The sequence below is a fragment of the Panthera tigris genome, chromosome A2 (assembly GCF_018350195.1).
Source record: "Panthera tigris isolate Pti1 chromosome A2, P.tigris_Pti1_mat1.1, whole genome shotgun sequence".
Classification (NCBI taxonomy): domain Eukaryota; kingdom Metazoa; phylum Chordata; class Mammalia; order Carnivora; family Felidae; genus Panthera; species Panthera tigris.
In genome coordinates, this window is record NC_056661.1 from 80,749,371 (window position 1) to 80,772,409 (window position 23,039).

Here is a 23,039-nt window from a genome sequence, read left to right on the forward strand (position 1 = left end):
TGATTATTTGAGCTGTTTGGCTGAATGGCCACAAGAGTTGTACAAAATCCTGGTCTGCAAAAACTCTATAATAAAATTAGCTTTAAATTGTTATCTTAAAATGTTTAAAAGGCAGATGAAAGCAGGGGAGAAAATGCTTGCTTTAATATTGTGACAATCAAGTGTGCAGAGTATATGCTAAAACACTTTAGCAAATGTTTGGCAAGGGTACACAAGTGATTGGTTTTTTTTAGTGTTTATTTATTTTTGAGACAGAGAGAGACACAACACTAGCAGGGGAGGGGCAGAGAGAGAGGGAGACACAGAATCTGAAGCAGGCTCCAGGCTCTGAGCGGTCAGCACCGAGCCCGACGTGGGGCTTGAACTCATGAACCCGCCAGATCATGACCTGAGCCGAAGTCGGACACTTAACCAACTGAGCCACCCAGGCGCCCCCACAAGTGATTTTTAAGTTCAGCAGTTGTGTTGTTGTGCTGGAGTAAAACAGATATATTAGGGATGAGGAGCCATCCCTAATTTTTCTCCACTCACTCAATGACCGCAAGATTAGAGCAGTCTGGAAGAAGCTTTGACTTGTGGATACCCTTGGAGTTGCATGTTTATGCTTCTAGAATTTATGAGATACAATATTGACATTTTTTTGAACAGGATTATGAAGTAATTTTCCAGTCTGCCTGCCACGTTCGTGTTGTTCTTATTCATTCTAGCATTGATATGGATTTGTTAGTCACATATTACATCTTCCTGTACACACCAATACCCCACACCTCCTGAAGAAAGGAGCCTTGATGTCTCATAGAATTTAGGCAAGTAGATTCTTAGTACTGAATTGCTTCTATTTGCCAGAGCAGGAGAAACAGATTTTTCAGAAACAGGTGTTAGTTGACATAGGGCATAAAGCTCCAGAGGATGAATGATTAGTAAATGAAAACTCTGAACTGGTTAATGTTAAATATCTTTCCCAAATAACCAGGCAGTAGGTCTGAGCTGACTCAGACTTAGGACTCAAGAGACCTCAGCTTGAAGTGAATCTTACTTCAGAAAAATTAGGGAATTTCAGGATTAGCAGGAAAGTTAAAACAAACAAAACAAAACAAAACTTGAGTATTTATCCAAATGCTCAAGTAACATTTGGATGAATAGCCAAGTGACATTTAAACATGTATGTTCAAATATGTAGTTCTCAGTATTATTATATTTTTGACTGCCACAAAATATACTTATTTTTTTAAAATCTCCTGACCCTCATCATCTATTGAACAGAAGGCAGTTTCAAAGGCAAGTTATTAAACTATCAAGAAATTGGCAGAAGGGGATGTACCTAATTGTTCATTCCATCATTGATCAACTATTACTTCCCTGAAAAGTATAAACTCTGATACAGAGAAGGGGCAAATCCTAAGCTTTCAAAAATGTACTTCAGTTTCAGTCCTGGGAGATACTAACAACTCTAATTTACTTTTGGATGGTCTGGATCAATTTCTATGCATTGCTAGCGCTTTATTTCCAATTAGACCTGGAGGGTGACACTGTAGATAAAAATCAACCAATCAAATCACCAACTAGCCTCCAAAAATTGAACCAGAGAGTAACTTGGGTCCTTTCTCTGAATTGGATTTAATCTCTTTTTTTTTCTTCCTCCCAGAACCCTTGTGTCCCTACCACGTGACTTGGTCTCCTACTGAGGTCCCACTCAGGCTTTTTCCACCGTCACATCTTGGCTGTTTCAGGTCTTGTGTCCTTACTATTCTGAGTGTTCATGAACGTTCACACTCTGGCAACAGATTGAACAGTAAGGTGAAGATTTGCATTGAGACCCAAGTATGCATAAGTCTCTCCCCCTAATTCCAACCACTGGTAAAATGGGCAGTGTGGTTAGAACTTCATAATCTAGGGTCCTTCCCTGAACCATTAGCTCCAGCAATTCTTCCAGCATCCCATTCTCTTGGTTTCTGATATGTACTAAATGACTTGGGCCAAAGACTCTCTCCTGCCAGCTGCCCTCGTGGGTGTTTCTGGACAAAAAGGCTTAACTTTCCTGGTAACTATTCCTCTTCTGGGGTCTGATTCTGCAGGTTCTGATGTGAGGCAGCCGTGGCCAACAGTGACTGTGAGAGTGCTCTGCACACCTGCCCGGCAGCCAGGGCTTAGATGGACCTGAATGCTGGCTCTGTCACCCGCCAGCTCTGTGACGTTATCCAAGCTACCTAAACTCCAAGCTTTGGATTCCTCATCTAGAAAAGACAGATAGTATTACCTCCCTCAGAGGGATCTTGTTGAGAATTAGAAATAGAATATGTGAAGCTTTTAGCACAGTGTATGGCATCTAGTAGGTGCTTAAGAAACTATTTGTCATATACTATTTGTATATGAAAGAAACTATTTGTCATATACTATCTTCTATGCTTTTGTGCAAGGATCAAATGAGACCAGTTGCTAAACTTTGTAGGAATACCTTGATAGAAGAATGAAAATGTATTCAACTCAGAGTGAAAGGGAAATGTCTATAAAAAGGAAAAAGTTGTTTAAAAATTTTTTTTAAGTTTATTTATTTTGAGAGAGAGAGAGAGAGAGAGAAAGAGTGGGTCAGGGTCAGGGACAGAGACCGAATCCCAAGCAGGCTCTGCACTGACAGTGCAGAGCCCACTGTGGGCTCGAACCCATGAACTGTGAGATCACGACCTGAGCTGAGATTAAGAGTTGCTCAACTGACTGGGCCAGCCAGGTATCCCGAAAAAAGTGGTAAAGGATATGTATATATTCTTTTCATTTTATTTTTGTAATAGTATAGCTAACTATCAAAACACAAGCTGATGGGGTTTGTCTCCAGGTATTTCCTCTTTTTGTGCGGATCTGCTTCTCTGGGTGAGTGATTTCTAATCTGCAAACCCATACCATGGGGCTTCTCCTGGACACTGCCTTCTTACTCAGTTGCTATTGATATCACTGCCTCCTGTTTGCTTCTACCTCATCCCAAATCCTGACCCTGATTTCTAATTTCATCCTTTGCTTTATGCTTGACATATTAGCTTAGCAGGAAGGGCTCAGGCATTTCCCACTGGCAGGTGGCTCCCCAGTCTGAATTCTTTCAAAAATCAGCACTATTTCCACATTCACTAGTGTTTATACCTCTTCATTGCTTATGATTCACACCATCTACAACTTCTTCTGAGTCCCATCTTCTGACCAGTCTCCAATATAATTCTCAGATTCTCTTATTTATTGTTTGTGACAATTCTCCTTCAGGTCTAGCTTGACAGTTTTTTGTTTTGTTTTGTTTTTTGCAAGAATCAGTGAAGAGCACTTGAAAATTTGGGTTTGCCAGGATCACATTTTGGAATGCACAGGAATCAGAAATGGAATTTTATTCTATGTATAAGCTGAATTGCTGGAAAAAAAAGTGGGAGGGGCAGAGGGGAGAGTGATATTTTATTATTCCTAAGCGCTCATATATTTTCACTTTGATCACCTTTAGGTGTGTACAAGCAGCTCTCACAAGGCATATAAAAATGAACCAAGTTTTTTAAAATTTTATTTTCAAAAGGCAGTAAAAACATATATACAGGATGTTATGAAATTCCAATGCCATCATTAGGACCCAACTCCTGCAGTTTACCAGTGTGGAACCGTCACCAAAGGCCGGTCTGCAAACAGGCAGGCAAGCGGGATGGAAGTATTCCCTTGGTTGCTAGAATTTCTCACAATAAAAATAATAATTAAGGGAACCTTCCTGTAACTGGATAACCCTGCATAAATAGGCAACACAGTTAATCAAAATGTAAACATATGGTTTTCTGACACCGGTATAGCAAACTCAAAACAGTTGCAACCAAAACAATTCCTAAGTTATCCCACTATAGTGATTCTTACACTTTGCTTCTTGGCTGTGTGATCCCTATGAATCTTCTCCCATTCATCATCTTCCGGATCCTGATCAAATGTCTCAGGGTAGGCTGGTAATTTGTCTTTGGGGCATTCTTCAAAGTAACTGCGAACATATTTTCCCACAAACCACCCTTTGTATTCTTCGGGCATCTTGCATTCCAGGCCGTTATAGTGGACGTTGTAGTGGTGCTTTAACCAGTAGTAGAGGTAGTGGATATTGTAGTCACATCTCCAAGGGTTATCTCTGAGCCACAAGAGTTTCAAAAAATACAAGTCTTCTAATACGCCATAGTCAAAGTTTTGTAGACTGTTGTTTGATAAATCTAACTCTTCTAAATGTGTGAGTCCTAAAAAAGCAGCTAGAAACAGAAAGTAGTTATTAACGCAATGAGTAGCTGGGTTACATGCAACTGTATGGCGTATTATAAGGACATATACACAAAAATGAGAGACCTAATTCTCCTTGTTGAAAAAAAAATTCCCTCCTCTCCTTTTTCTCAGAGCTTTACTTTAGTAAACTTGTAATTTTAAGTACTTTATCCTCTCTTTGAAATGTATACATATCCTTCAGAAGCCTAACCAGGGATTCTGTCAACTTTATGAGCCAGGAATGTCTTCCTCAAGGACCTGAGAGCCATCTCTTTGAAATGTAAACGTCAGGGGAGCTAGTACCCTTATCTCCCAGTTTCTGAGGGAGGGTAGGGGCCTTGCTCCTTAGTCACGAAGATGGAATTTGTTTTCCTCTGGGTAAAGCCAATTAGCTAACATAACTGGCCACCTCAATTACCAGATAGAGTGAAGATGCCCCATGTATGACAAAGAATGCTGTCAAGCCCTCTCACTTGAGGACGAGTTACTTATCCTGAAAACATGTAAGTATTGCGTTTTCAGCTTTGCAGTCGCTTAGAAGATTGCCCGTGATGTGCGTCACATCTTGGTTTAGTGCTTATTCAATAATAAATGTTTTCTTTTTTCCTCAACTACCTTTGTGGAGAGAATTTCCGTGTTGGAGGATTTTGGTCTTAATTATATTTTCCTAACGGTAACGTGTCTCAATGCAAAATTCCGGAGTATGTTTTTGCTCACACAAAGCTCTTCCCTTGATTTAATTGACTACAATATTTTATTTGAAAAATCACTTTTATGTTAGCTTTCTAAAAATGGTTTCTGGGCTCATGTGCATTTTTTAAATACTCACTGGAAAGATGCCACACAAAAAAGGCATGAATTAGGAAAATATTTCAAATGTAAGACATAAGTGCATAAAAAATGAAAAAATGTGTATGGTGATGATCTGACAGTTCCCTGGGACAACAGCAAACTCTGAAAATGCCTAGGAAGCAGCTTTTCCCTTTTTAGGGGGAGGGAACGATATTCCTGTAGAGTCCAAAACTAAACAATTTTTATCAACATTTTGAAAACATCTGGTTGTGTTTTGGCAAGCTGTGGTAGCTATCAGTTCTGAATCCATATGTATTTAATTCTGCTGGAGTGTGGGTAATTAGCAAATATCAAATATGTAACACGAAATAAGACAACAAAACTCTTTTTCCCCCTCCAGGAGTAAAAAGGAAATCTAAACATAGATTTTAGTTGACGTGGACTAACCCTAGAATTCACTGCTCAACTTTGATTTCAAACATTTTGCTGCTGTTTCAAACATTTTCTCATTACGGTTTTTTGTTTGTCTATTTATTTATTTTTGAGGGAGGGAGGGAAGGAGGAAGAGAGACAGAGACAGAGAGAGAGAGAGAGAGAGAGAGAGAGAGAGAGAAAGTCTTAAGTAGGCTCCACGCCCAGCACAGAGCTCAACATGGGGCTCCATCTCATAGCCAAGAGATCATGACCTGAGCTGAAATCAAGAGTTGGATGCTTAACCCAACTGAGCCACCCAGAACCCCTTAATATTGTTTTAAAATACTTAGGGTATATAATGTCCATATTTTGGATTTGGGAAATGTGCTCTAATACCAGTATCATGAACCATTTTCATATCATTTGTTCTCAGACAAAATGCATAATTTCCCCTAAAAAGAATTTTTTCTACTTTGGTGCAAAAGCAATAGCCTGGGTGGGAGTGTTAGGAGAGGGCAGGGGGCTGGGGAGGAGCAAAACGTCAGCCAGTATAATGACAGCTTTGAAGACACTGCATTTTCCCCCCTATTTGCCAACACTCTGTAAGTCAATGATCTCACAATTTACTTTCCTTGAAACAAGTCAGCCCTTTAGACTGAAAGCATGTGAAAACATTCCTAGATTTTATTTTGAAAGTGCTATAGTTTTTACTTAAACCATATGTATTCAGGCATTTGGGAAAGCTGGTTTTCATTTGTTTCTCAAAGGAGATAAATTCTTAATAGGGTGTCTTCTTTCTCTCTTTTGCAATAAAGTCTGGCATTTTATGAGATTGTTATTTCATGCCTTTTAAAACCAGTAAATCACTAGGTGGCTCAGTTGGTTAAGTGCCCAACTCTTGATATCGGCTTTGAGTGTGGAACCTGCTTGGGGTTATCTCTCTCCCTCTCTCTCTTTCTGCCTTTCCTCTGCTTGCTCCCTCACAAAATAAATAAACATTAAACGACCCCAGTAAATCTCATTGCATTTGTATACCTGCTAACATAAGTAGTTAACAGAGTTTACTTTGGCACTGTTTCATCTCATAGGTCCTGAAATATAGAAGGTCTTTTATTTTAGAAACTTCTTTAGGCTATTTTGACTTATTGAAGTGTGGAGATTTTTTTGTTGTTGTTCCAGAAGACATACCAAGAAAGTGGCTGGCATTTGGCAGGTGCTCAACACATATTTGTTAATGTAGAAAATACCTTCCTGGGACTGAGTTGAACAAAGGAGAAAACAAGAATACTATTGCTGGTAACAAGAGTTCACCTTGTGAGTCAGCAAGGAAAACACATTGGGTAAACAAGTTCAGGAGGCTTCAGGAGATCTCAAGGATGGTAAAGGAATCCTTGCAATAATGGGAACTTCATAGTTGATGAGGGAAAAATATCACTCGAAGTAAAACAAACCCACGTTGCATTATTATCTGTCTCTACACTGTTTTTTCATTTTACTCTAGTTTTCTTTATACACTGGTTCCATTACAATTAAAATATTGTTGGACCATTACTCACTACTTTAATAAATTTAACTTAGGCCATTAGAATAACAAACATTTCAGTCTCTTTTAGAGATAACTCTAAAACTCGATTGCACTGATACTCTGGATACGTGAAAGCCCAGGGACCTGTGACAAGGCATGCTTGTCTTGCAATTCTTTGGTTCTCTTGCAGCAAGAGAGGGTCTCCATCTCCAGATTCTTCACCCTGTGGCCTGGCTTTGTGGAGACTGGCTATCAGTCACTGATCTCCACACTAACATGATGATCACTTCATTTGGGAGAAGGATGTCTCTGTTGTATTCTTATTCACTGTGAAATGAAAATGACTTTTGACCTCATGATTTAAAGACACCCCCAAGTCTATACAGGCTAAGGTATAAGTGTAGTATAATGCTGTTCCTTTGGGAAATTTTTAAATTATGACTTTTTTTTTTTTTTTTTTTTTGAGAATGCAAGTGTGAGCAGGGAACAGGCAGAGAGAGGGAGAGAGAATAATCTCAAGCAGTCTCCAAGCTCAGTGCAGAGCCTGATGCAGGGCTCGATCCCACAATCCTGGAATCATGACCTGAGCCAAAATCAAGTGTTGGATGCTCAACCGAATGAGTCACCCAGACACCCCTTAAATTATGATTTCTCAATATTTTAAAAGATGTTACAAATACTAAAATATGCCTTTGCAGCTCCAGAACATTCATTCTCAATTTGTACTTCTACAATGTTAAAATCCTACTGTTCTATTAATGGCATTAAATTATCATTAAGCAAAGCAGAAGTAACAACTGAATTGAAAACATTTATAACATTAACATTATATTATTAATAGTATCAATAATCATTTTTATAGACTGGAGTTTTCATATTGAAGCAGCACTATGAAGGCATGTGTGTTATGTATGTCCCAAATCTGATCAATATTGCAGTAATTCTCAGTTCTTTCCAAATCCAGTGTGTTTACTTAACATGCTCATTTTCGCCAGAGGCTTTATTATTAGCAAATGGAGAAGAGATTCGAGGGATGGAAACGAAAATTAATCTGGATCTGGGATTAGATAAAATACATCTGGCTCTGGCTTGAGCACATTTTATATGAATTTATGAGCTTGGTACTTAGCAGATTGTTTCAAGTTTACTTTAAACAAATTGGAACTTCATGAATAGCAAAGAAAATGCCAAATCTGAATTTCCCTTTAAAAGTCACTACATGTTTAAGATATTATTGACCACATATTCTTATTTTTTAAATCCATTCTACAAAACACTTATTTGGACCAACTGAATAACTGTTGCTTAGTAATATACAGTATTTTATCCTTCATAAAGCAACATTTTGGTAAATATTTCTGAGTGCCAAACAAATTCTGATTTAGACATCATGTTTAATTTAAAATTTTCATTATATAGGTTTTTCAAAACTAAATTGTACTTACCATACATGTTGCCATAAAGGGGGAAAAAAAAAACCCAGAGAATACTCATCACCCATTTAAAGGGCTACTCTGTGGAACTTACCAGGATCTATGAATTCAATGCCATTGCTGCTGAGGTTTAATTTTTTTAGCTCATGAACATCTTCAAACTCCTTGGGTCGAAGCTGGTTGATTTTATTGTATGACAAGTCAAGTTTAACAATGTCTGGAGGGATGTTGTTTGGAACTTTCTTCAGCTCTGGAAAAATTAATAACATTCTGGTTATCGAGGTTTCCTCCCATGCCATCTTCTTAGTCACTGTTCCACCTGTGGTTGAAGGGTCAACTCTTAAAGCTAAAGGGGAAAGGGATCATCTAAAGCTAAAGAACATTGGTATGAATGAGATATAGAATGTGCTAACTCCAACAAAGCCTCCTGGACCAGGTGCGTCAGGCTTAGAGGAATGGATAGCACTCCTTGCTGAGCTGTTCAGAGAAATGTCCTAGACATGGCGGTGGGGCTCACTCCTGGCTGTCCATTAGAAGCACCTGGGAAGCTTTAGGGGGAAAAAAGCTAAAAGGAAGTGAAATCAATCAAACCACTCTATGTGTGTCCCTTCCAATCCTTTCCCATCTGCTCAAGGAAGGAATTTTCACTATTAACTGCTGCCCCTGGGTTGTGTTTTCATTTCATTCCTCTCCTTCGATTTTTTCTGCTAACAAAAAGTGCTCAGGTCTCTCTACCCTTAAAAAATTAACAAAAAGCTTTTGACCTTGATCTTATGGCTCCTTTCCCTGGATGCTAAAATTTGAGGAAGCGTAGTCCTGACCTGCTGCCCCCGCTTCTTCCTCAGCATGTATTCCCTGAATCCTTGTGACTTAGTTTATATTCCAGCACTCCTAGACTCCCAGACACCTCAGGAACAACAACACTATTACTGTTACTACTACTAGAGAAGAAGCCTCTGGAAGAGGAGTCCAGGTTATCTTTCACAGGTTAATAGGAAATCAAGGTTCACCTAATTTGTCTCTATTTACATTTCTCTTTAAATTATGCTTTAAAAAATATAGTGTTATTTTAAAAAATATTTTAATGTTTGTTTATTTATTTTGGGGGGATGGGAGAGAGAGAGAGAGACAGAACGTGAGCAGAAGAGGGGCAGAGGAAGAGGGAGACAGAATCCAAAGCAGGTTCCAGGTTTTGAGCTGTCAGCAGAGTCTGACACAGGGCTCGAACCCATGAACCAGGAGATCATGACCTGAGCCAAAGTTGGACACTTAATCGACTGAGCCACTCAGGAGTTCCTAAAAAATATAGTGTTGGGGCGCCTGGGTGGCTCAGTCGGTTGAGCAGCCGACTTCGGCTCAGGTCACGATCTCGCGGTCCGTGAGTTCGAGCCCCGCATCAGGCTCTGTGCTGACAGCTCGGAGCCCGGAGCCTGTTTCAGATTCTGTGTCTCCCTCTCTCTCTGACCCTCCCCCGTTCATGCTCTGTCTCTCTCTGTCTCAAAAATAAATAAACGTTAAAAAAAAAAATAAAAAAAAAAATAAAAAAAATATAGTGTTATTTTATATTTTAGTGTAATATTTGCCCTCTTAATCATTGGAAAAATAGTCTAAGGAGGTTTTATTTAATTTTAAGTAGGGCAAGTGAGAACTGTGAAGAGACACAAGCCTGTTTCCACAAAAGAAAACTAGAAGTAATAAAATGTCCAGATTAACTGATAACTGAGAAATAGCATGACCCAAAGGCTTTGTGAATAAAATTTGTTGAATTGGGTACAGAAAATAAGCTTATAAAAGGTGGTATCCATTTATCCATGATAATATTTTTGGAACAGGATAATTGAATTGCTGACAATTTCTTCAAAATACTAAAAAAAACCCAAAAAAAACCAAAACCCCAAAACTCTGGTATTTATGACTTCTTAGCCCATAGTATATTTATTTTCATAAAGATTCAGGTTTATTTTTTCCCCTTTAAAACCCAAAATCCATGGTCTTAAATGGAATGGAATTGGTAAATCCTTCTTTAGTATCCCTGTTACTGTTAAATTTGCTTTCTCGTCTCGATGGGATCTTAGTATCTTGGTATCTATGTGCAGGAAGTGTTCTGTATGTTCTAACAAGTATTAAGTGACAAGAACCCTATGGGCTAAGTATGATTATTCTCATTTTACAGATGAGGGAGCTGAGGCACAATTTGCCTGTTGTTATAGTCCTAGGATTTAAATACACATGCTAGCTTCAGAATATATGCTTCTAACCACTCTGCTCCTGGTAGTTTTCTGTTTCTTTCATGCCGTTCCATCTGCCTTTGAATCCTCAAGCCTGGCACAGGGTAAAGTTGGAGTGGGGGAGGAACTGAGGGGGAGTCAATACACTGGGTGGCCATGAGACCTTCCTAGCTCTGTATTTAAAATGATGTCTCCTCTTTTCAGTTTAGCAATAACAAATACTCCTGCTTTTCCTCAATGGTAAGTTATCACCATCAGATGTAGTATACATTTTACTGATTGTTTTCATTTTTGTCCCCTCCCCACCATAGAAGCTTCATGGTGGAGGCTTAGGACGATGCCTAATATATCCTAAACAAATGATATGTATCAGACAGCTTCTGAAAAGGCACTCCATGTTCTTCTCTACTAATACGTATGCCCTTGTGTAAACACCTCCTTTGAATATGGCCTGAACCCATGACTTGCTTCCAAAAATAGAATGCAGCAAATGTCAGTGGATGCCACTTCCACAATCAGGTTACAAGAGATTATGACTTTTATTTTGCCAGCAGATTCTCTTCTGATCACTTTGATAAAGTAAGCTGTCATTTTGGAGAGGCCCACGTGGCAAGGAATGTAGCCTCTGGCAAATAGCCAGCAAAGAACTCAGGTCCTCAGTCCAACAACCCTTGAGGAACTGAATTCTGCCAATGGCCACATGAGCTTGGAAGAGGAGCCTTTCCCAGTTGAGTCTTCAGATGGCACCACAGACGCGAGTCCTGGTGAACACACTGATTGCCGCCTTGTGAAGGATCTGCAAGCAGAGGACTCAACTGAGCCATGTCTGGTTTCCTGACCCACAGAAACTGTGAGATAATGAATGTGTGTTGTATCAAGCCACTAAGTATTGGGGTAGTTCATCACAGATAATACATTGTAAATAAGAGCTCATGAAACATTGAGTTTGATGATTTCAGGATACTGAGCACTTTTGTAATAAAAATCCTTTTAAAATATGGAGCGATCAGGGCACCTGGGTGGCTCAGTCAATTAAGTGTCCGACTTCAGCTCAGGTCATGATCTCGTGGTCTGAGTTTGAGCCCCGCATTGGGCTCTGTGCTGACAGCTCAGAGCCTGGAGCCTGCTTCGGATTCTCTGTCTCCCTCTCTCTGCCCCTCTCCTGCTCACGCCTCTGTCTCTCTCTTTCTCTCCAAAGTAAATAAATGCTAAAAAAAATTTTTTTTAATAAAAATAAAAAAATATGGAGTGATCTTATTTTTGTCTTTTGGTAAGGCACTATTCTGTTTGACTTAGAATTATGTCTGCCAATATAATTGAAAGGTGAAAGATTTTAAGTCTTGAACTTATAATGTTCCAACAGTGAGGTATTCCTCCCTTTAGGATCATCAAGACCCCAAGTGAAGAGCTATATTCTCTCTGGGGTCCTACATTTAAACAAGTAAATGGAGATCCCAGCAATAATTAAAAACCATGGAGACAACGGAGGACAAATCAAAGAAATAATTTGTGGACATTATAGTGTTTGGAATAATTATTGAAAATGGCTGTGGCATCTTCTTAGCAAGATTTTAAAAGCAGAATAGAGTTTTATTTCAAAATACCCAAGATCCTACCTCTTCTCAGTTCCTCCATTGCTACCACATTGGTCTAAGTCAACATCAGCTCTTGTCTGGATTATCCCCAAAGTGTCCTAAGCCCATGTTAAACTGTCAAAACATAAATACGACCATGTCAATTTCCCAGATGGCTTCTAATCCACCAGATGTTCCCATCTTACTATGAATAAAAGCTCAAGTCCTCATTAAGGTCCTATAAGGCCATTAAGAACTGTAGATCTTCATTGCCACCACAGGCAGTATCTCCTAGGTTTTGGAAAGCAGGCTGTTTATCAGGATTTGCTTGCTGAATCCACATCTGTTGGGTTGGACATGGGGTGGATGACAGAGACCTCCCAAGCAACCACTGTGGGACAAGCTGAAGTGGGTAAACCACAAATAAATGGGTAGAAAAAATAGTTTATGAGAACTCCCTGAAACTCAGTGTAAGCAGTATGACAGGGCCTGTGGATGCTAGAAAGGGACTATGAATTGCAGAACCAACTTTGGCATTGTCAGCAGTAAAAATAGGGTAAAAATAGGATCCACAAGTAAACCAGGATATACAACCCAAAGCCTTTGCTAGTATGGCTTAGAAAAACCATGGAAAAATCTTATTTGTTGTACTGACGAGTAAAAACAATTCTTTAGTTCTTTTATCTTAAACTTGAATGAAAATTGCAAATAGTGATGTAAAATAATGTAAAATGATAAAGATTATAGCCACAAGTCAAATTTGGTCAATGTCCCTATTTCTAGACCAGGCACCACATTGTTATTTGCTGCTACCTAAAATTCTTGGTAAACACTCAAAACATACCTCATCTACTCTATCGTCACCCTTGACAAACCTTACCATTCCCCAATCAAAATTTGCTGAGTCTGAGGAGTGAACTGGGAAAATTTCTCCATGTAATTTCCCATTTAGTGGGTTATCTTTTTTAAATTAATTAATTAATTAATTAGAGAAAGCACACACAAGTTTGGGAGGGACAGAGAGAGAGAGGGAGAGATAGAATCCCAAGCAGGCTCCACACTGTCAGTGTGGAGTCTGATTTGGAGTTCAAACCCACAAACTGTGAGATCATGACCTGAGCTGAAATCAAGAGTTGGTCACCCAACTGACTATGCTCCCAGGCGCCCCTTAGTGGGATTGCAATATCTTAGTTGTCAGTAATATCAGAACTACTCTGAAGGCTCGGTGGTAGTAGGCAAAGAGGCATAAATAACCCTGATTTTGCAAATAAAAAATTATTAATCATTGTTAAACTAGCAATGAAATTAACTTCAAAGGCAGCTGAGAGTACCTTACCTGCATAATACCCCCCAGTCCAAATCTCAGAAGTAAAATGAATCCTTGGAAATTGTAAATGATTCTGGTAAACATAAAGCTAAAAATGCAGTTTTCAATTCTTTCATGTCTTTTTGGCAAATACATTTACCTCAATGTGGCATAAACATGCCTTTCAACTAATTTCACATTTATTCCCTTTGGAAGACTACATTTTGTTGGCAAAGTGCCTGTCCCCCAGTGAATAAAGCTATTATTTCTTTTTCGTGCTGTCCAACGTTTAAAGCAAAATTAGTGATTTTTGAGGTCTGTGTGGTCAAACTGGCACATATTAGGTGCCCTATGCACACTATCTGACTCATCATCTGTCAGCTGGGAAAGGCACAACTTCTGAGTTAGGGTAATCTGTATTTGGGTTTTCTGTGTGTGCTCATGTACATGGTATATCATACAGAGCCTAAGAGGAGAATCAGTAGGGGTGCCTGGGTGGCTCAGTTGCTTGAGTGTCTGACTTTGGCTCAGATCATGATTTCACGGTGTGTGGGTTTGAGCCCCACATCGGGCTCTGTGCTGACAGCTCAGAGCCTGAAGCCTGCTTCAGATTCTGTGTCTCCCTCTCTCTCTACCCCTTCCCCGCTCTCACTCTGTCCCTCTCTCTCAAAAATAAACATTTTTTAAAAATTAAAAAAAAAAAAAGAGGAGAATGAGTACTGGGAGAAAGCACCCAGAAAGCTTTTATACATTTTTCTTGGTTGATGTACCTGGAATCATGAAGGAAGAGATGACATTGCATGGTGGTCAATGGCTTGGGACTGCCTGTGGGACCTTAGAAGGGCAACTTACCTTCTCTACACCTCAGGTTCCTCCTTTGTGAGGGTAGTAATAGTGCTCTTTGAAGGATGAATAGTAAATTACGTAATGCATGTAAACCGCTATGTCTTAGGCACACAGAGCCTTTAGCAGACAGCTTTTATTCACTAACACCACTGCTGGTTCCACCTTGGACAGCATGTTTTGGGCTTCTTTAGATTCTACATAGTATCTAACACGTAGAGCATAAGCAAAAGTATTACTACTCTTTGGCAGGGAGCTAGAGATGAATTGCTGAACATTCTTAGTATTTGACATTTGTTATCTATTTATAGAATGGAATAAGGAAAATTACAGATTAAATACAGATTGTCATACTTGAATTCTAGCCATGATTTTTAATTCTATGTATTTTTATTTTTAAAGGTTGCTTAAATTACTGCCTTTGCAAGAGCAAAGAAGGCAGCACAGTTATTATCATCAGTCTAAAGCGCATAGCCCTGTTCCAGGCAGTACCTGAGAGTACAGGGGGTGTCAGAGACAAGACCATGGCTTTTACAAAAAATAAACTATCAACTGATTCATAAATTTATATCAATAATAGTGAAGGCAATTTATATGTATGATATTAAAAGACAAAATTGCCCTTCATTTTGTAATATAAATGGCATATGCTCTCCTTTGTGTAGTCATTAACGTTTGGAGGAACTTGAATTGTCCTTTCATGTATGAGTCAGTATCATTATATATATAGTGTGTATTGTTTCCAGTAAATAGGTGTATTTTAACACAAGGGGGATGAGTTTACGGGGCATATCTGGAAGGTCGTGTTTAGACAACAATAAGTTGAGGAAAGAAAACAGAAAATACTTCTGCTTTTATAAGTTGATGTTTGCCAAAAGAAAATGAGACAAAAATATCATGGGAAAAAAGACAAAGGCAGAAATAGGCTCATTGTGGGGGGGTTGAATGGCCCAAGAGCAGTAAAGCAGTAAAAATGGCAGATATTTCCTAACACGTTATCTATTCTTAAATTACAGTGCAGTCTAGCTGTAGAAGTCTTTGATTTTGTGTCGATGGCATTTTTCTCAGATAATCAATGAACTTAACTGTGCATACTTAACTTGATCACCTGATGCAACAAGTGCAAATTATCTTTAGCTTGAGGGGAGAGCCTCAGCTTTATCAAGTAATTTTTCTAACCCAAGTCTAGGATTAGTAGCTTTGTGTTAGTTTTTTAAATATGTAATTTAAGTTTAAAAAAAAATTTAATGCTTTTTTAGTTTTGAGAGAGAGAGAGACACAGAGCACGACCAGGGGAGGGGCAGAAAGAGGGAGACACAGAATCCGAAGCAGGCTCCAGGCTCCAAACTCTCAGCACAGAGCCTGACACAGGGATCAAACTCATGAATAGTGAGATCATAACCTGAGCTGAAGTCAGAAGCTTAACTGACTGAGCCATCTAGGGGCCCCGGGTCTATTTTTTTTTTAATGCTTATTAAAGAGAGAGAGAGAGAAAGAGAGAGAGAGGAAGACAGAGAAACCCAAGCAGGCTCCATGCTGTCAGCACAGAGCCTGACCCGGGGATCGAACTCACAAACCGTGAGATCATGACCTGAGCCGAAGTCAGACGCTCTACCGACTGAGCCACCCAGGCACCCCTGTAATTTAAGTTTTTAATCTAAGCATCACAAAGGCATTGCTAATAAGACATGTTCTTCAGCATGAAAACTAAGTAGTCACTGTAACAAGGTCAGGGACATTTCACCCAATCTGGCTGCAGAGAAACTGCATATACTGACTTTTCTAGAATTCTTTAATCTTTCCATTGGTCAGGCAGCTGTTTGCTTGAATGTGATCAAAGAAGATGGCATGATCAGGCAGACCAACCTTCAAACCTTGGCTTTGCTGCTTACCTGTGAGACCTCAACCAAGTCACTGAACCTCGCTAAGCTTCATTTTTCCCAGCTGTAAATGGGGATAGTGCTACCTTACTGGAAGCTATGCAGAACATGTGTGTGGAGTGCCTGGAGAATAGGTTTTCAATTAATGAACAGTTGCTCTCCAGTTCAGAGGATCCTGGCATGGCATCTCCCTGGTCATGACACTGTAATTGTTCTACTATGGCACCAAATTATACACGTCTCACAGGGTGTTGTAGTAAGCAAAACTTTCCACGTCACATGGCTGTGCTTTGCTCTCACCAGGTGCCACTTATGGAGTCTGGGACAGAGAGGCAAGGCTTGTGCACTTCTTGGCTGATAAATGAACAAATTTTCTCCTGGTTCAGGTTGCCTGCCTCTTCAGTGTCAACACATTCCTGCTTCTGGTTCCCTGGAAAGGAGTCAGGGTCTCTATGTTGCTTTTAACCTTCTCTTTCTGTTCTTAAAGAAACAAGACAAAGCAAAACCTCCTAAAATAAGTGGAAGGAATGACATCCTGCTTTGATGTGACCCTGATCCTGTGACATCTAGCTTTAACTGAATTTTGCAAATAAGTCATTAATCCATGCCAGAAATGAAACAGACACTGTCCTGTGGCTGGTTATCCTTGGGTAGACTAGCAGTTCCCAGACCACACTTTGAGAATGTCTTCACTAACCTGTCAAGAGCATTACTAAAGTTTCCCACTTTCCTATTTCATGAATTAATCCTGTATGTGCCCCATGCAGCACCACACCAAAACTGTGTGGGATGTAAAACTCAGCAGTGATTTTTCAGGAAGTAGGTAATATTCTGGAAAGCTTTTCTTAGCTTCATACTTCTTGGATTAAATATTTTCAGCTTAGTTCTTTCAATACTTTTAGGTTTTATTTTGGGGAACTTGGGAACAATGAAGATATAGGATGTTAGCAAGCATTTAGCAAGCATTGAGACCAGGGGTGCTTGGGTGGCTCAGTCAGTTGAGTATCTGACTCCTTGATTATGGCTCAGGTTGTGATCCCAGGGTCATGGAATCGAGCCCCACATTGGGCTCTGCACTGAGTATGGAGCCTGCTTGGGATTCTCTCTTTCTCTCTCTCAAAACAAACAAAAAACCTTGAGGCCAAATTCTGAGAAGTACAGACGCGCCATTACATCCCACATAGCCTCCCTCTCACAGTGTTCTCACCTGTTCCCTTCCACACATGATTTTCCTGGAGGTAATTTCCCCACAGACGCACACTATGTTTTCGCTTTAAGTCACATTATATAGACAGCATTTGGACTTGTCTTTATACCCACTGGTCTGCCTAAATTATACCACATTGTGATTTAAGATAAAGGGGATTCTTGACAGCCACAGGTTTTATTAGCAAACAAGAGTAGTGCCCAACTGGCTGCTCTTCCTGAGCATACCTCCTACCCTCCTCTACTGTCCCCCAAAACCCCAACCGTGTTGAGTCCGAACCCTAGAAAAGCTTGCAGTAAATTCCATTGTCACCGGGAAAAGATTTCTGGTGGAAGTGACACCAGAAATCCCAAGGCACGGTGGAGTGTAGGGAGGGTGATAAGATTCAGAGCATTTTTAATCGTCCACGAAAATGAAAAACTAAGAAACTTACAAACCTTTCTGTTTGCAGTCCAGCGTTTGTATGGGAAACACGTAATTGTAGCAAAGAGTCGAGTCCACCTCGGGCTTGATGACTGGGGGTCTCCCTGACACTTGGGGTTTCGGGTCTAATTGTTCCCTTTCTTCTTCATTGCATAACTGTTCAGATTTTAACTGCCGCAGCTTTTTGTTTTTTAGATCTTGTGGCCTTTCGCACTTGGCATAGTTCCCCAAATTCCGGTTTCTTGGAATCTGCAACATTGAAATAAGCGTTTCCATCTCACAAGTACAGTGCCAGGGGTTGTCATAGAGACGCAGGTAGCTCAGGAGAGGCGTATAAATGAACACTTCCTCTGTCAAGACTTTGATTTGGTTGTGCTGCAGGAGGAGAGTAGTAAGTTTATTTAAACCAAAGAAAGCCTCACTCTCAATTTTGGAGATCTCGTTCTGCTGCAGATCCAGGCTTTTCAGCCTCTTAAACTTGGAGAACATCTTGTTCTTCAGTATGCGGATCTTGTTCCTTGCTAACAGCATATGCAGCAAATCCTGAGGCCAGTCAGGCAGCACGTAAACTAGTTTTCTTTCTTGACAATCTAAGTACTTCTCGTGAAGATACGTGTACACTTCGCAGGGGAGGCCTGGCGCGTAGCGTTTGACGGGGTTGGAGCCTCTCCTGCTCCCACCCGCCCGGCCATGATTCATTCGGCTTCTCGAGCCCCCAGGGCTGGCCTTGCGGAGCTCCGCGGCTTTACAAAAGAAGAGCAGAATTACCACCGTAACCACGCGCATCCTGACATCCAGCTGGCCCCAATTACTTGGGGTGGCAGAGGGAACGATGAAAGTATTCCTTTGAAATGCAAGCTTGGGTAATCTTAACTAATGCAATTCGGAACGATGAGACCCAGCTGAGGTTAGATGGAGTCCCTAGGTTGCAAGAGAAAAACATCTCTGAAGAACCACTGTGAACATTGTGTTATTAACAGATAGTAGCAGCTTTTTAAAAAACATTCATTTTCTTTATATATATATTTTTTATTGCGGTATAAATGACATATAACATTATATTTGTTCCAGGTGTGTGACATAATGACTCAATATTTGTATATATTGTGAAATGATCACCACAATAAATTTTTTGTTTTTCTCTTAAGCAAAGACATTGCAATTAATAAAGGAACATCCTGAACAGTGGTGAGTGCACCCTCCCACTTGTCTGGTTTAGTGGCCAAGGGTTTGGCCCCTGAGTTTCAATGAAGACTCTCCTGCTTGCTTAACTATATGACGTCAGGCTAGTTATTTAACCTCAACTTCAGAATCTGTAAAATGGGGCTGATGTAGGGTGCCTGGGTGGTTCAGTCAGTTACACCTCTGTTGATTTTGGCTCAGGTCATGATCTCATGGTTCGTGAGTTCGAGCCCCACATCGAGCTTTTCACTGCTGGTGGTGTGGAGCCTGCTTGGGATTCTCTCTCTGCCCCTCCCCTGCTCACACTCTCTATCTCAAAATAAATAAACAAACTTAAAAAAAAATGGGGCTGAGGATACCTCGTCGTATTGCTAGGAGAATGCAACGGGCTCATGCACGTAAGACACTTCACAGTACCTGGTCCAGGAGAAGTACTCTACTGTTCAGGGCTTAGCGTTATGAAAACTGAAACATGTAATGTATCAGCACATCAGATTCAAGAAATGAAAGGGATACTTCCATCAGCCTTGAGATGGGCAAAAAAAAAAAAGTAGGTCCCCAACAGCTGTTCTCCTGAGCTTGTTTTTTCTTTCCTGTACTGTCTCCCAATCACCAACCATATTGAATGTGAGATACAGAAATGCTCAAAGTAAACAGCACTGTCCTTGGCAAGTCTTGCACATCTTGGTTCAAATGTCACCTGAGCAAAGCCTTCTATGACCACTCTGTGTCAAGTGGCATCTCTTCCCACTTGCTAGCCACTCTCTATGTTCTTTTTTGTTTTATTTTTCTCCACAGCACTAATCACCACCTGTCAAAGTAGATATTTTACTTCTTGTGTTTACTGTCAGTCTCCCCCAGTGAGGATGTGAACTCCCTAAAGGCAGGGACCTTTGTCTGTTTTGTTCACTTGCTGTACTTCTAGCACCTGTAGAGTTTCTGGCATATAACAGGTTCTTTGTTTTTTCTTAATTTTTTAAAAATGTTTTATTTTATTTTTGAGAGAGAGGGAGAGACAGAGTGTGAGTGGGGGAGGGGAAGGGGCATGGAGAGAGGGAGACACAGAATCCAAAGTAGGTTCCAGGCTCTGAGTTGTCAGCACAGAGCCGAACGGGGCTCGAACCCACAAACCATGAGATCATGACCTGAGCCGAAGTCAGTCACTTAACTGACTGAGCCACCCAGGTGCCCCCACGTAACAGGTTCTTGATAATATTTGTTAAATGCATGACTTACTCTCAGGTAAGTATTCTCTAAAAATATTAATATCATAAATTTAGTTATTGCATTGTTTGGGGAATCTATTTTCTTCCTTAACGAGTATTACTGATGACTTCCAAGATCTGTATATTTTAAAGAATTATTTTCACTTTTAAATTCTGAAAGTGGTTTTGGTTTGCATTCATTACTTAGGACACAGTCCATTCTTGGCAAAGGAAGAAATGTTCAAAATCGATTTATAATTAATAACATTTCTGTTGTTATTATTGTGGGGCTAAGTGGTTATGAGCAGCAGATGTGTTTTCTATTCATTGTAGCAGTGTGGATGCCAGGATATTTGGAGTTTTCCTGCTCGATGAGGGTCTCCTCCACCTAGAATGACTTTCCCCTCTTTGCCTCAAGTGTTCCTCTCCTTTACTGTTTTGTGTCCTCTCCCCTAGATGCTTGTTTTCTGTCTCAGATTTGGAGTTGTACTTTCTGTCGGTCTAGCCCCAGAGTGCTGACTGTAGAACACTTTGCCACCCAGCTCTTTGTGGACATGTGTCCTCTTCCCTGCGACACCGTAAGCTGTACAGTTGCCCCTGGTCCTAGAGCAAATCAGACACTTGGCCTTTCTGGTCCTCCATTTCTCTGCAATTCATTATAAATTGTATGTAGATCTAATCTAAACAAATCCTAAACATTTTATTAATTATTACGCATGCTGAATTATTTACAATATGCATGCTGAGGTAGGAGGGGGATGTGTCCTTATGCCTATAGCTTCCTTCAAAATGCATAAAAAATAAGATGGATTGAAAGATAGAAAGATGGATATGTAGGTGAAGAAGTGATAACACAAATATCATGCAATAGAAATAGAATCTTGGTAATGGGTATATTCATTGTACAAATCTTCAAGTCTTTCCACTTTTCTGTGTTTGAAAAATTTTACAATAAAATAATAAAAGAAAACAAAATCCCCAAAATGAGCAAAAAGCCATGCCACAAAATAAGCAGGTTGGTTTTCTTCCAAGCTCTAAGTATATACTGTTTTTCCCAGAGTAGTACTTTTCTTTTTTCCCCTTCCTTCTGTAATCCTCAAGCAATAATAAACATGTGTATATATTTTAATTTTAAAGCCAGAAGGAATCGATTTTCTGGGAAAAGGAACCATATACTTAGAACAAGGTACATGCCAAGATTTTTGTTTTCTAATGAATACATTGCATTGAATGTAGGATGGAAAAAATTTAAGTTTAAACATTTGTACTATGTTGTTTAGTAATGTTTAACTTGTTTGATTTAGGCCTCTGTAGAAATTTGCAAGAGCTGAATGTCTCTGACTGCCCAACACTCACAGTGAGTATATGAAGTTTATTTTACTGTTATTTATATAGATTCAGACTTGCTATATTGGAGTGCCAATACACAGAGATTTTGCCAAAATGCATGCCTGTCTGCTCATTTAGGATCAAATGTGTAAAAAAAGCAAACTATGTTAAACATTGGCAAGAAATGTTATCCCATTTGTATAATGCTATTTATTATTCATCCTGTAGCTATATGCCCAAGGTTGGAGTCTCTGGAAAGTGGAAACTATTCAACAATTACATAAAAATGAACTATATTTATATTTAAGGCCATGTGTGTCTGAGACAGAAGAAACTGGGTCCCAGTAGAGACAACAGGCTCATTTTAGTGGTCTTCACGGCTATCAGGTGTGTGCCAAAGAAGACAGAAATGAACATGTAACCCAGGGCAGCTCCTTCCTGACCTTCTTTCCAAGCTTTTCTTTCACATGCAATCTGTCTTCCACCCTGTGAGCACATACACTTTCTAAAAGGAAGATCTGATTATTTCACTCCCATTTTCCATAATTTATACACACATTCGTCACCTACACTGTTGATAAAGTCAAAGCTCTTTAACATTACTCTACCTCAAACTCCCTCTGTACTCTTGGCTTTGCCTCCTTTTCCAGCCTCATCTTACTCCGATCCCCGCATTCACATTAAGCTGCAGCAACCATGCACTGCTATGCTTTCTTTGCTGCATGAGCCAAGCTGCTCTTTGCTGTTTCACTTTTGCTCAGCCTGTGCTCTTGGCATGGAATGCCCTTTCGCTTTGTCCTCAGGTGTTGTTATCCTCTTTGTCAGGCTTGAAGGCCTACTTTCGGTACTGCTTGCTTTATCAAGACATCACTGACTCCCAGGGCTGGGTTCGTTGCAGCTCCTCTGCAACTCTACTCCTCTACTCCTCTGCTACTCTAATAAGTAGCCCTAATCACAGTGTTTCTGCCTCCTTCAGTAGCCTAAGGGGCCCAAAGCACAGGAGATGTGTCTTATTTTTTGTGGTAGTCATAGCACATAGCACAGATCTTGGCATGGTAAACACTCTATACATTTGTTTAATGAATGGAGTTGTATGGAGTCACCTAGCAGGTAATGGACAACATGGCACAGAACTTGAGATTCCATCTTGGGTTGACATGTTCGTATGCTTAGTTAACATCACAAAAGTGAATATGGTCAGCCTAGAGAGAGAAAGAAGGCATGAGAAGATGATTTAGGAGTAAAACTTGGGGCGTTGCTGACTTTTAGAAGTAGACAGAGAAGAAATAGCAAAGAATCTCCAGAAAGAACAGTGGGAGAAGCAGGGTGAAAACAGAAAGGTCTGACTGTGTCATGCCTCATTAAGCAGCAACTCCAGAGTGACATCCACACCCTTGACTCCTCCTTGCTACCTCCCAGCATCATCATTATTGTCCTTTCTTTC

General features: G+C 40.0%; 2 protein-coding genes across 6 annotated transcripts in view; one reads left to right on the plus strand and one right to left on the minus strand.

Annotated features, from left to right (window-relative positions):
- Nucleotides 1-23,039, plus strand: part of FBXL13 (F-box and leucine rich repeat protein 13) — a 205,949-nt gene that overhangs the window by 93,829 nt on the left and 89,081 nt on the right. For all 4 annotated transcript variants that reach the window (XM_015538250.2, XM_042964988.1, XM_042964976.1 and 1 more), the window contains one exon: nucleotides 21,571-21,623. In XM_015538250.2, coding sequence (XP_015393736.2) covers nucleotides 21,571-21,623 — 53 coding nt within the window. The remainder of the gene's footprint in view (nucleotides 1-21,570; nucleotides 21,624-23,039) is intronic.
- LRRC17 (leucine rich repeat containing 17) overlaps nucleotides 3,516-23,039 on the minus strand; it is a 48,694-nt gene continuing 29,170 nt past the window's right edge. For both annotated transcript variants that reach the window (XM_042965003.1, XM_007083927.3), the window contains exons 2-4: nucleotides 17,894-18,800; nucleotides 8,513-8,668; nucleotides 3,516-4,244 (exon numbers count right to left, since the gene is read on the minus strand). In XM_042965003.1, the coding sequence (XP_042820937.1) occupies nucleotides 3,847-4,244; nucleotides 8,513-8,668; nucleotides 17,894-18,665 (1,326 nt within the window). In that variant the 5' untranslated portion in view covers nucleotides 18,666-18,800 and the 3' untranslated portion in view covers nucleotides 3,516-3,846. The remainder of the gene's footprint in view (nucleotides 4,245-8,512; nucleotides 8,669-17,893; nucleotides 18,801-23,039) is intronic.